We start from the raw sequence: 13,912 nt of genomic DNA on the forward strand, positions 1-13,912 counted from the left end.
TAGAGCAGAATGTCACAAGGAACCACGTGGTTCTCTTCTAAATCATTCCCTTGGAGTCAGGTCCCTTTTGAATTCCCCTTTGAGCTACGCCAAAATTGTCAGGGCCAATTATTGATAAAATGTGCCATTTTCCTCTCTGTTTGTTACATTTCTTTTGCAGACAAATCTTCACCCTGCACTTTATTATTTAGTCATCATTGATTCATCCTTCTCCCTGACTCACAGCATCTGGAAGGGGGATTATTCTGAATCTTGAAATAAAAATACTTGAAAGATAATGCAGTTTGATGGTCTCAAGAGTGAGAGGGATACACACTACACCTTGTTCTGAGATTTATGGTCCTGAGTTTAGATGCTCCATTAGTAGATATAGAATCAACTACCAGAACTCTTGTGAGTATCAAGAAATAGTCTCATAAAGTTTAACAAAATAAAAGTTGATTATAAAAACATACTAATGTTTCATTAATAGAAAATAATCAGCCCAGTTCTTATTTTTGATACAGTATTTAATAAATAACCCAAATCATGAACATTATAATACCATACAAACTTTGAAGTCTCTCATATAAACATAACTCAGGTCACATATGCAAAAGTATGCACATCAACATGTGTGCATGTTTGTGTATGCCTGCTGGTATATCTGTTCATGTGTGCATGTATGCACTTCTCTGTGTACATGCAATTATCTGTGTTGATGTGTGTCCATGTACGCTTGCATATATCTGTGCCTGAAACAATAGATACTGAAAATGAGAATGCACAAGAGACAGGACTCAGGAGAGAAGACAATTTCACAGACAGCTGATTAGCAAAGAAATATCTTCATAGTTCACTATTCCAAGAGAAGTGGCTGGGGCATGGTATTCACAATATATGGGAGCTTTTAGAGGTGCAGAATCTCATGCCTCACCCAAGACCAATTAGTTAAATTTTAACAAGCTCCCAAGTGAACCAGATGTGCATTAACATTGGTGAAGTATTGTCTAAATGGTTGTGTGTTTGGGGTTTTGTTCTCACCCTTCCCATTTGCTAGTAATTTCCTCTAGAAGGTGACATTCCACTCAGAACTGAACTACTGCTTTATCTGAAGGTGTCATGTGCAGTTTATCATAGCATTTATCATATTTTGTGATAATAATGATTTCCCTGACTGTTTCTCCTCACTGTAATGTAAACACTATAAGGAAAGATCCAGATAATGCTTGTATACAGTTTTACTTCCATTTGCTTGGCCTAATGCATGATATATAACAGATGTTCAGTAATTACCTATCAAATGCTCAGTTCTTCAGAGAAGGGAGTAAGCAAGTCATTGGAAACACTTGATAGGATTAACAACCCTTTCACTTTTTTGTTTGTTTGTTTGTTTTTTTCGAGACAGGGTTTCCCTGTGTAGTTTTGGTGCCTGTCCTGGATCTCACTCTGTAGACCAGGTTAGCCTCGAACTCACAGAGATCTGCCTGCCTCTGCCTCCCCAGTGCTGGGATTAAAGGTGTGTGCCACCACCCAGTATAGTATCAAGTGTCCACTAGGTGCTCAGTTTATTTAATGATTTTTAAAAGAGTTAGATAAATATTCTCCAGTAAAACTTGTGCTATAAAGCTTCTGGAGTAGAAATAGAGATCAACAACTGATTTTATTTTAGCCTGGAAGATTTATTCACTTGGAAATCAGCCAGAACAATTCAAAGACATTCAGAAGCAAAAACAACAACAACAACAACAACAACAACACACGTAGTTAGGTGAACTAAGTCCCCGAACTATGCATTCTGTTGATTTTCAATCACAGTCAAAAGAGTTTCCTTGTATGTCAGAGTCCCATTGCTGTGTGCACATAGAAGAGCTTCAGCGTAGAATGGCATGGTGGAAAGCGTGTGTGAGATGGAAGGCTGTGTGGAGAGAAAGGTGGGCACTGCAGGCAGAGAGGACTAATTCAGAGTACTGGTGGACTCTGGAAATTATCTGCCTGTAAGGTTTGCACTAGGGCAAGCTGTCTCTACTTGCATACTACGGATGTCTTAAACCATATAATTCTCTGTTATAGAGGCTCCTGAGGTACTATGTGATGTCTATCGGCCTCCTCTACTCATCATATGCTAACAGCAGCCCCTTTATGTTGTAACCACCAGAATGTCTCCTTAGGTGTTCCAATACCCCTGAATCAAAATCACCCTTGGCTAAATGCCACTGCCGCAAGTGGCTCACGTGCGGAGATCTTTTACTGCTTCGCACTATCTGGCAAATGGTGCTATTAGGTCTTTGTAATTCGATATAGACTTTTCCAAGTCTCAGTATCTTCCCTGTGTAAAGGGTCTTTTTCCCAGTGTTGCGATACTGGGTTAGAGGGTTGTGATGTGTTATCATTAGATTGGCAGTGCACTGCAGAGCAAAGCTTCAGGGCGTGAGTCCATTGGAGTTAACACTGAGCAGTGCTAGCAGTGAGCATGTTGTGCTGGAAAGGGAGAGGTCCACAACTGCTGCTTTGCAGGAAGTTGGAAGTAACTTAGTTCTATTTTATGGAGTCTTTCTATGGCTTTTCTTATAGATCTGTTGATCATTTTGAAAGAGAAATTCAAATGCATGGTAGAGTTGATGGTTGGCAGCAAGGATGGCAATTTTCTGCCCCTTGACAGGGAGCCATTGCTCTTAAATGATTTGCTATGAGCTCATCTATTGGCTTAGTAAAAGGATCCAGGAAGTGTATAGCCTCCTCAATGAATATTCAACATCCTTACTCCTGGGAGGAATCAGTGTAAGAGGACTTCCAAATTTAGCATCTGGAACCTTGTACCAAAATACCAAAGTAAGATCATCTACCTCTTTAACTTATGGTCTCTGGGGTGGGCTAAAGAAGTAGGATACAAACAAATGAACTTACAGACTTGCCCAAAGAAACATTAAAGTTTAAGCATGCTAATGTTGGCTTTCCACTGCAAAAGGATTCACCTCAGTGTTTTACCAGATATGTTAGGTTTAATATTTAAAAATTAATTTTCTGTGCACCTATTATGTCAGACGAAGTGTGCACATTAAATTATAACTCTGTCATTTAATTATTTGTTTGATTCTAGGAGTATTTGATATGTGATACATGTTCATTATTTTCGTTGACAAAAAATATATCATTTTTTTTTAATCCAAGACCCAGTCATAGACTGGAAGATTAAGTCAAGAGCATGTGTCAGAAATGAGAAATAATCCTTCCCATTTAAGGTTCTAGTTACAGTCTTCCAAAAACACAAACAACTGATTGGTTTAATAAGTGTGATAAACAAAAATTAATGAGATTAATTATAGGCTGTCAGGTGAGAAACAAGTGATTACTTTTGAAAGATTTTATTTTTTTTCCTGTGAAGTTGAACACACAGTCACAAATAGAGAGTCTCAATTACCTTCTACACTGAAGAAAAGTAATTTGAGTATGAATATTATTTTGTGATATGTTTACTTTCTCCCTATCGTTACATTGATAAAAGTAGATTATATAGTATTTTCAGGCATGTTACCTGCTGAGAGGGTAGTGCACTGAGGTCAGAGTCCTCTGTGCTCTCAGTCAGGTGGGCAGCATCAGAGAGAGTGGTCTTTGGGGATTTAGGAGAAGGAATCAGGGACTAAAGCAGCTGTTTAGCACTCCAGAGACTGGTACTGCAGAAGCATGAGGAACAGTAGCTCAACAGACCAGAGTCTAGTGATCAGTCTAGCCTTCAGTGATGGCATATCTGAATTCTCAGAGAGCAGGGCATTATAAAAGCAAACCGTTTCACTAGGGGAGCTGTATACAAAGTAAATTACTGGGTCACAAAGTCTATTAGTGGAACTTGCTGATGAATGAAGGGCTGGAACCATATACCTTTTTCTCTCAGATTAAAACTAGTCTGGAGACTGAGGCAGGCTAACATTTGAGGAGGAAGTCTGAACTTTGACAACAGGAATGATTGGAAACCTGCTAATCTTGGTCAACATGGTACTTGAGAGCTGTTTATGTTAGTGATCTACACAAGACACCAGGCTTCTTGTACTTGAATGAAAAGAAAGAAACAGCTCTGAGAGAGGCTATTTGTTTTAAAATAGTAATTACTTCAACACAAGGCAACTTGGAGATTGTGTGGCTTGAGAGACAGTAAACAAAAGTTGAAGACAAACTCAAGGTAAAGACAGAAGTTGGTGTGATAATTATGTAATGCTGGTAGAAACAGGGAAGGACAAGTCTAGAAGCACACTGAGCTCTGTTTGAGACATTTAAATTCAAGATATAAATAAAACAATAAAAATTTACTTCCCTAAAAAGATGGGGGCTCTAGAATTCAGACCAAAGTAAATGGTGTTGATTTTTAACTCATCCATAGAAAGACAAAGAAACTAAAACTTGGATGAGATCACCAAAAGGAATTGAAAAACTTAAGGTCATAGCTTAAATACACTTTTAATTTGGATCTAGAAGAACAAGAGAAAATGAGGGAGATTGAGAGGGAATAACAGTGAGGAAAGAAGAAAAAACTAGGTGTTTCTGTGTCCTAACAGCTCTCTCAGGAGAGGGGGTGAGAAGTCAGTGCAGTGTCAATGACACAAACACCAGGAGTCAGGTGTATGGCAAACAGCAGACTCATTTATTCAGTAATGGGGAAAGCCATATATACCCTCCTCCCAGCACCCAGGCTGTGTCAGATCTGGTGACATTGTGTGGTCATCCTTCATTGGCTTGGCACCATCAGGAGCCCTGACAGTGATCTGGTGACACTGTGTGGTCATCTCACAGTGGCTGGGCCTGATCAGGGCCTCTGACAGCACCTGTTGCTAGGCCCTCAGGCAAACTCCAGGTTGGCTCATAAGGAAGTATGTTTTGTGCATGCCTTGGCAACTGGTCTGAGTCAATTTACTCCACCCTATGGGCCTGTCTTACTACATATACTAGGGAAAAGTTAAATATTCTAAGATGTATACCAGCATCAAGTGCCTCAGAATGGCTGAACAGAATATCCTGATTTTTTTACATTTTATTTTTGTGGCATTAGCCATGTGCCTACCAGGCTCTGTGGCCAGAGGTATGTGACACACACCTCTGTGTGTCACAGAGGTGACAGGCATGTTGTCCTTCATAGTCACCTGCAGTACTTAAAGTTCTTAAAGTTTCACATAGGCTGCAGTACTCATTAGCCTTATCACAGTAAGAGAAGGGACTAGAGTTGATAAAGAGAGAGCCACACTAGTCTCCACCAACTGATCTTCTGAGATGGTCCAGTCAAATTCAGTAAGAGGCAATCCCATTCAAGAGCAGACATTGTTTGAGTAGATATAGAGCCAACTCCCAGGAATGTGTTATATGCAAGAACCCCGCTTCCATGTAAAGACAGGGGGATGCTAAAAGGAAAAAGCAAAAATGTGATGCTGACCTAACATCTAGCACTAAGGATATTATCAAGGGAGAGGAGGAGGAGACATGTTGGAAAGATTAATGCATTCAGAAGGTACAATATTTATAAATGCCTATTAACAATGTTTCAAAACCTAGAAAAAAAGAAAAAAAGACTATCTTAGTCAATATTCTGTTGCTGTGAAGAGACACCATGACCATGGCAAGTCTCATAAAAGAAAGCATTTAATTGGGGCTGGCTTGAAGTTTTAGAGGTTTAGTCCATTATTGTCATGGTGGGGAACATGGCAACATACAAGCAGACATGCTGCTGGAGGAGCTGAGAGTTCTACATCAGCATCCACAGACAGCAGGAAGAAGAGTGAGCCACTGGGACTGGCTTGGGCTTCTGAAACTGCAAAGCCCATCCCTAGTGGCACACTACCTCCAACAAGACCATACCTGCTCCAACAAAGTAACACCTCTTAATCCTTCTCAAGTTATGCTACTCACTGTTGTCTAAGTATTCAAATATATGATCCTATGAGGACCATTCTTACTGATAATAATAATAATAATAATAATAATAATAATAATAATAATAAAAATATGATTGATTTAAAAACATTTTTCTTAGTAATTAACAAAATAGAAAATTAATAGGAATATGAAAGATTTGAGCAAAATTACCCACCAAATCAACCTGATAAACATTTAGAGTATACTCAGTAGCAACAGAATAAACATTCTTCCCAACTGCACATGGAAAGTCATCAAATAAAATGAAGGTGACTACATATTAAAAGATGGAACCAGGTGGTGGTGGTGCATGCCTTTAATTCCAGCACTTGGTAGGCAGGGGCAGCAGATCTCTCTAAGTTCAAGGCCAGCCTGGTCTACAAAACAAGTTCCAGAACAGGCTCCAAAGCTACACAGAAAGACCTTGTCTCAAAATAATAATAATAATAATAAATAAAATAAAATATGGAAATTATAATCTGGGTTTAATGGTGAACTTCTGTAATCCCAGAACTCAGAAAGCTGAGTTCAATGTCAGCATGAAAGACATACTGTGCTCTAGGATATCCTGGGTTACATGAAAACATCCTGTCTCAAATAAAACAATTATACATGGTATGCATGTTCTCTGATTTAAATTAAGATAAAATAAAAATAAGAATGAACAACTATTTGATAATATATAAGTATCCAGAAAATAAAACATAAAATAAATTACCCAGAATATACCAAAGAATGTACCACAAAGCAAAATTTAGAGGACGTAGCTAAAGCAATGCTTCAAGAAAAAGAACATTAAATAGCTATATTCAAAAGTAACAAAGCCTGAAATTTAGAGCAAGTGCCTTAAGGGCTATCTAAGAAGTGTTATGACCATGCTGCCCGACTGAGGAAAAGTAGTTGTCAAATGGAAGAGAAATTAATTGAAGTGTCAATTTTGAAAGATGTGAGAGATCAGCCTCTTAGAGTTAAATTACTAAGGGCCAGAGCAAACCCAGGTATGTGGAGATATCTGCATTTGTAGTGGGGGTGTCAGCCCTATGCTGAGAAGACAGGACAAAGCCAGCCCCAAACAGTTAGGGTTCCTTTAGGTTCAGGTTGTTAGTCTGAGGTTGAGCATGAGACATGTCAGAAGTGCAGGAACATAAAGACAGCACAGAACAAAATATTAGATCACAGACTGCAGATGATTGACAAAGGAGGAGAGCTTTTCCTTCCATTTTAAAGAGACAAGGGTAAAACAACTTTTTCTGTCTCTTTTTCAGTGGTCAAAGTATGGTTTCTGTTTTTAAGGTCAAACCAATGGAAAAGAGCTCAGTGAAAACATTGGCATTGGGGAAAGATCATTCTAAATAGAATTTAAAGTCATTAAGCTATTGCCTTTGGAGAAAGCCCAGTTTAGGTTATTTACCCCCACACCAATGCATGGACTGTCCTTTGTATGAACTGATTTAACTCTTTTACCAAATAATACCTACAGAATAAAACAGTCCTAGTACACCACCCCAACAGTTGCTCTTTATATGTCATGGAGCTACCTAGCTTAAAAGGAACATTGGCAAGGACACCAGTTGTTTCTTTCAGTGTAATTTTAACTTTTTTTAATTGTTAATGTTCTCTTCTTTTGACCTCAATGTCATACTTTCCTTGAAGGCCAACAAACAACTTAATCTTAAAACCATTTTTTTATTTCCCCTTGATTTTCAAAATTGATTGTTTTCATGTTAAAACATATTTATATGTAGTACATGATAGAAAGGTGTAACTAAAGTCATAACGAAAAGTCATGAAGAAGAATGAAATAATGGGGTTACCCTTCCCTGAGGATAGAAATGCAGTTAATGGTTGTTGGGAGGAAGTAGAGGCATTTTTCCATCCTGTAGCTTCTAGTTAGGTGTGAATGATCTTTATTTATGATGCTATAAGCAGCTGTAATAAATTCACTGGGACACACTTACATTAAAAATATACAAAAGAAAGGAAAGAAGGGGCATTTGAAGGCTAGTAGGGAAGAAGGAAATATATGCAAGAATGGGGGACAAGAAGGTAAAATGGATATAATCAAAATACAATATATACATGTATGAAAATGTCAAAATAAAATGAAACTCATTATTATGTATAACTAATATATACTAATGAAAATTTAAAAATAGCAAAAAAAAAAAAAACATTCAAAAAGCTCATTTATAGAATAAGAAATCTAGCTATATTGGCTTTTCATTCTGCCTGATTCTAATTAATACCTTTCCTAGTTTTGGAGAAGTATCCCAATGTTTTCACCTTGTTTCTTGAGGAACCTTTTCTGACTTTTCTACGATGGACATGATTATTTAACTATTTTGATTTTATATGATTCAATTATAATTCTTCTTACCTTACTCTGTGTGGATTGAGCTATAGTACTGTTTGTTCAGTTTCTTCACTTGCATCAGGAATCAGATAAACAGCTACTAATAAATCAATATTCAGAAATGTAAATACCTATTAAAATATGCTAGTAACAGATGCAAACTTCCAATATTATTATTTACTCAGAAATGGCTGACATTTTCTTCCCATACCATCAAACTAAAGAGAAATAGATCACACATCTTGAGATTAGATTCAACATGGCATTTCAGTTTGTTTGGATTACCTTTTATTGTTTAAAAAGTCTAAAAACTCTGAAATGTTCTCTGTTCTAAACCTTAAAGGTCACAATTTTCTAAGTATTAAAGTAAATTTACAAATTATTTTTTCACAGAATGTTCTAGAGTATCCAAAGTTAATACTCTGACATCTGTCTATGTGCAGTTTCAGCTCCACAAAGATTAATGGTTATACACATGCATGGAGACTGAGCACATAGGTACATATATGCATAGGTATAGGTATAGAATTCAGGCAGGATTAATATTGCATCCCTGGAAAAATGTGCCAAGTAGATTATTTGACAAATGACTTGAGATGTTTCCTCCATAAAATTAGATATGAGAGAGAGAGAGAAAGAGAGAGAAAGAGAGAATGCATGTGTGCATTCGTGTGTGTGTGTGTGTGTGTGTGTGTGTGTGTGTGTGTGTGTGTCTAAGATTTAGGTTGGAAAATTCAAAGATCTACAAAAACAATCAGGTCTTTGTGAGGCCTACATTAGAATCAAGTCAATAAAATGAACTCAAGAGAAAGCTAAGTGACAGATGGGGAACAATGGCTCAGGGACAAGGTCATGAAAGTGAAAGAAAATGTGTCACAATTGGAAGCCCATCTGCCTTTTCTGGTGTGTGAAGCATCCAGGATGCATGAATTCCATTTCAATGATTCAGTAATCATGACCAAAGACTACAAGAAGGAGAAAGCCCAACCTTGAGATCACTTTCTTTATAGGTCCTGATCACATGCCAATGGTACTTTGTATGTATAAGCAAATAATAAACATATCATTGCATATGATTGCTTGATACTTGTAACTTCCCTAAATAAATAACTAAACAAATACCTCTTGTTTTCTGATGGAAGGAATTCTTAAAAATTTGAAAATCAATTCCACAGAAAGGATTTTCTGTTGAGAGAAAATATCTTTGAAGAATGGGTCTATGGGTTAATTTTTAAGCACAGTAAGTTGTATTAATTTACAACAAATCCCATTGTTTATTCAGTATGAAAAAAGCGTTTGCTCTCATCTTAGTCCACAATTGGCCAAGTACAAAATCAGGAGTGAAGTTAATGGTACTATCTTCTTACTTCCCCTTCCTTCATCTCATCACCTATCTTCTGCTTTCCCAAATGTGTAGGGTGAGAATTCACACTCGGATTGTCCACCAGTACATAGGACTTTGTTGAGTGAGACAATCCTCATAGGCTTAGAACAAAAGGAACTGGTGTATTGGTTCTCTTGCTGCAATAACAAAACACCATATAAAAGCACCTTAAAGAATGGGGTACTTATTTTGACTCACAGTTTGAGTGACAGTGAAGGATCGCAATGAGCTCCGCCCCAGATGTGGCAGCAAGAGGATAGAGCAGCTGGTCACAGGGCATCCAGAGTCAGGAAGCAGAGAAATGAACAGGATACTCCAATCTCTCTCTCTCTCTCTCTCTCTCTCTCTCTCTCTCTCTCTCTCTCTCTCTCTCTCTCAATTTTATTTAGTCTAGAGGCCCCAGACCACAATATGCTACTGCCCACATTCTGGGCTGATCTTCCCATATCAGTCAGTTGTCTTTGCAAACATCCTCTTGGGTGATTCCCAAATCCTGTCCCATTGACAAGGTTAACCATCACAGATGGTAAAATTGATGACAAAGTATTTAGTTCTTATGAGTATATCACTCATAAGTAATGAATCATTACTTACACTGCTGGTGTAGAAAGCCCATCCTTGTTAGTGTGGTAAGTTTAGTTTGTAGTAGATGATTATATGAATTTTGAAGTAATGATTGGAAGCAAATCATTTACTATTTACCACCCATTTGATCAACTGAAATGTTCTCTCTCCTATACCAGGCCATTCAAAGGAGCCCTCAACATATGGACATTAAATAAATATTTCACTGTGGTTCTTTTGATTCATTTGAGGAGAAAGAAAGTCCTTTTTAGGAGGGAAAGAAGTGAGTTGTATGAAAGACTGGAAATTAACCATATTATGCCTTCTTGTTCTCCCAGGATCCCATGATTCCTTCAGCTTCTACATTGATGAAGCTTCTCCAGTAGGCCCTGAGCAGCCAGAAACTGTCCAGAACTTTGTTTCTGTGTTTGGAACTGTGGCCAAGAAGCTGATGAGGAAATGGTTAGCAACTCAAACGATGAACTTCACTGGTCAGCTAGGAGCTGGAATCCGCTACTTTGACTTGCGAATTTCCACCAAGCCCAGAGACCCAGACAATGAACTGTACTTTGCTCATGGCTTATTCAGTGCCAAAGTCAATGAGGGTCTTGAAGAGATTAATGCATTTCTCACAGATCACCACAAAGAGGTAATATTCTTGGACTTCAACCATTTTTATGGGATGCAGAAATACCACCATGAAAAACTGGTCCAAATGCTGAAAGACATCTACGGAAACAAAATGTGCCCAGCTATTTTTGCCCAGGAAGTGAGTCTAAAGTACCTATGGGAGAAGGACTATCAAGTATTGGTCTTCTACCACAGTCCAGTGGCATTGGAAGTGCCATTTCTCTGGCCTGGGCAGATGATGCCAGCACCCTGGGCAAACACGACAGACCCTGAGAAATTGATCCAGTTTCTTCAGGCATCCATCACAGAGAGAAGAAAGAAGGGCTCATTTTTTATATCTCAGGTGGTGCTGACACCCAAAGCAAGCACTGTGGTCAAGGGTGTGGCAAGTGGCCTCAGAGAAACCATCACAGAAAGGTAAGTGCCCCTCAGAAAGTAAGAAGAATTGTCTAGTAGTCTAAAATCAACTTTTGAAAAACCAAAGCGATGGAACTAAAATTCTTTGCTAGGGTAACACAGTGCCACAACTGAGGGACTTAAGATAACAGGATTCCCAAGGTTCTGGTGATGGCTGACAGTTCTTGTCCCTTGGTTTATAAATACATCACCAACTGCACCTTCTTCTTTACATGGTCTTTCCCTGTGTGCCTCTTTCCTTATATGGATAAAGTAGTACTGAATTAGGGTCTGCCTTGATTAATTCATCTTAACTTGATAAGTTCAGCAAGTACATTTTTCCCAAAGAAAGTCATAGTCATAGAACTTTAACATATTTTCTGTACTACATATCTATGTATAACAATATATATTCTGAATCCAGTGAAAAATCTAGTCCCTGATTATAACACCTCTTTATGTGTCTGTGTAGCATTGTATACATTAGAAGGCTCTTGCTTTGCTGTTTGCAGTCTTTTTGTATACTGAATGCCATTTGATATATGACAACTACAAGAAGTAGATATCATCTTACAGATTAGAAAAAAATAATAGGTCTAGGAAAATATAATACTTTCCCTTGGGTTTTACCAGTGAATGGTGAAACACATACTCAGACCCCATTCTCAAGCCACACCTTGTGCCCTATACATTACATATTCTGCCTTTTTAAGAAGGATTGTTTTCCCATGAGCGAACATGCCATTGGTCAAGACTTGCTAACAATGTACAGTCATGATCACCGGTAAGGTATAATTAGTGACATCGCCAAAGAGCTCTATAACTTCCTCCAGTGAGAATAACAGCATCTAAAACCATGTATGTTTTTTCTTTATTTCAGTTAAAATATTTAATAACATTAACGTAAGAAGAGAGTACCCACATCCTTTTATACAATGTATTTTAATCTTTTAATTAATAGTTCAAATTGTGCTAATGAGACAGGGCATGGATGATTTAGTTAAAGTCAAAGTCTTGTGTGGAAAAGAAAATGAGGAGAAAAATCTTTGAGGCAATAATAGTGTAGATGACCCTGTAGAATATCATGCCGTGTGGACAACAACAGTGGGAGAATCTTTAGAAGACAAGGAGATAGTTGAAACAGATATTGTTCCTAAGCTGCAGAGAACTTTATCAAGTCAATAGGATAGAACTAGCTGTTGGTAACTGACAGTTAGGTGATCAGAAGTGTCATTTAGATAATAATTGTTGCAGACTGTAAGATAGGGTAAGTGGGTAAGTAGTTTAGACCAGTTTTAGTAAGCTAGTCCACACTAAGTGAGGAAGTAAGGAAAACTTGAAAGAGGAGATATGTAATAAAGGATAGGATCATAGAGTGACTGGTTAGTTCTGTGCTAAGAATGAGAGAAAAAAGGATGAGGGTTTTGATTGACAAGCAGAATGGAGGATCATTCACCAAGGCAAAAACTAAAAAGTCTTGGGTAGGAGAAGCAGACTATGCAGTTAGAGTTTAAAAGTCATTTAGAGCATGCAAATAGATGCAGCAATTGAGCATTAAAATTACAAGACAACTGGTTTGGAGCCAATGGCCATTACAGATAGTGAGAGCCACAGATCACCAGAGTGGAAGTAGACTTCCTTACAGAACCATAACTTTCTTCTATTGTTCATGTACTAGCTGGGATCTCCATGTACTTTGAGATTTAAATGCAATTGTAAAACATCCATTTCATACCTCCAGCACTGCATGCTCTTCCACATTGTTTCCTGTAATATCTACCTCTCTTCTCTTAAGACTTGAGACCTCACAACTGCTGCATTATTCGATATGTCAGTGATCCCACATGATCTGTCCATTGATGCAGGCTCAGTTTCTACAGAATTTTTGGATATTACTGAAGATCTATGGATATAAGCGAAATTGCAAAATCACTGTGCTATACATAATTGAAAAAATGATTTTAGCATTTCGTCACTAATTTTAAGTCTTCCTCTGAGATATCTCCCCTGACGACATGTACATGACTCTGTATCTCAGTCAAACACCCTCTGGTGGGATCTACTCTTCCTCCCCTTCCTCTTGTTCTCACCACTTTCCTTCCCTTACACTCTAACTGCTCTTGAAAGTCTACATTCTTCTCTAGATGACTAAAGCTAAACTCACTGAGTTCCATCAAAATATCACCAAATCAAGAAAAATTTTTGTTTAATAGCCCTACTTTCCACCAACACTAACTGATCTGATAAATGACTACTTGACCTCTCAACCAAATTAGCAAGCAAGGGACTTATAGACATATAAGAATGTGCTATTTTAGTAATTGTATCCCATAAAGTCTCCATATTTTGAAGAAACCCAGGGATCCCACTGGAAATGTTGAAGAAACACAGGAATCTCCAGCATGAACTGATCCCATTTCTTGCCATTCTGTCTCCATCTTGAAAGGAAGAAACTGTATCTTTAGTTTTTATATTCTAGGCATGGCACTAGTCTCCCTATGATTTCTTCAAGTTCACAAGAGCATACCCATTTCAATAATTTCAATATACAATTCTCTATTTACATAAACATTTACCTATATTACAAGAGTGTTTTGCCTTTTGGCCAAGAATCATTCCATGGTTTTCCATGTTGAAAAACCCTTGAAGAAGAACACACTCACAGAGTTAATGGCTTTCATTTACCTTTTTATAATAGCATTTTATGT

At 37.8% G+C, this 13,912-nt stretch overlaps 1 protein-coding gene across 1 annotated transcript in view; it reads left to right on the forward strand.

The window, feature by feature from the left end:
• Plcxd3 (phosphatidylinositol specific phospholipase C X domain containing 3) overlaps positions 1–13,912 on the forward strand; it is a 163,110-nt gene that overhangs the window by 87,773 nt on the left and 61,425 nt on the right. The window contains exon 2 of the mRNA XM_036206992.1: positions 10,517–11,225. Within this exon, the coding sequence (XP_036062885.1) occupies positions 10,517–11,225 (709 nt within the window). The remainder of the gene's footprint in view (positions 1–10,516; positions 11,226–13,912) is intronic.

This window comes from Onychomys torridus, chromosome 15 (genome assembly GCF_903995425.1).
Source record: "Onychomys torridus chromosome 15, mOncTor1.1, whole genome shotgun sequence".
Lineage (NCBI taxonomy): Eukaryota > Metazoa > Chordata > Mammalia > Rodentia > Cricetidae > Onychomys > Onychomys torridus.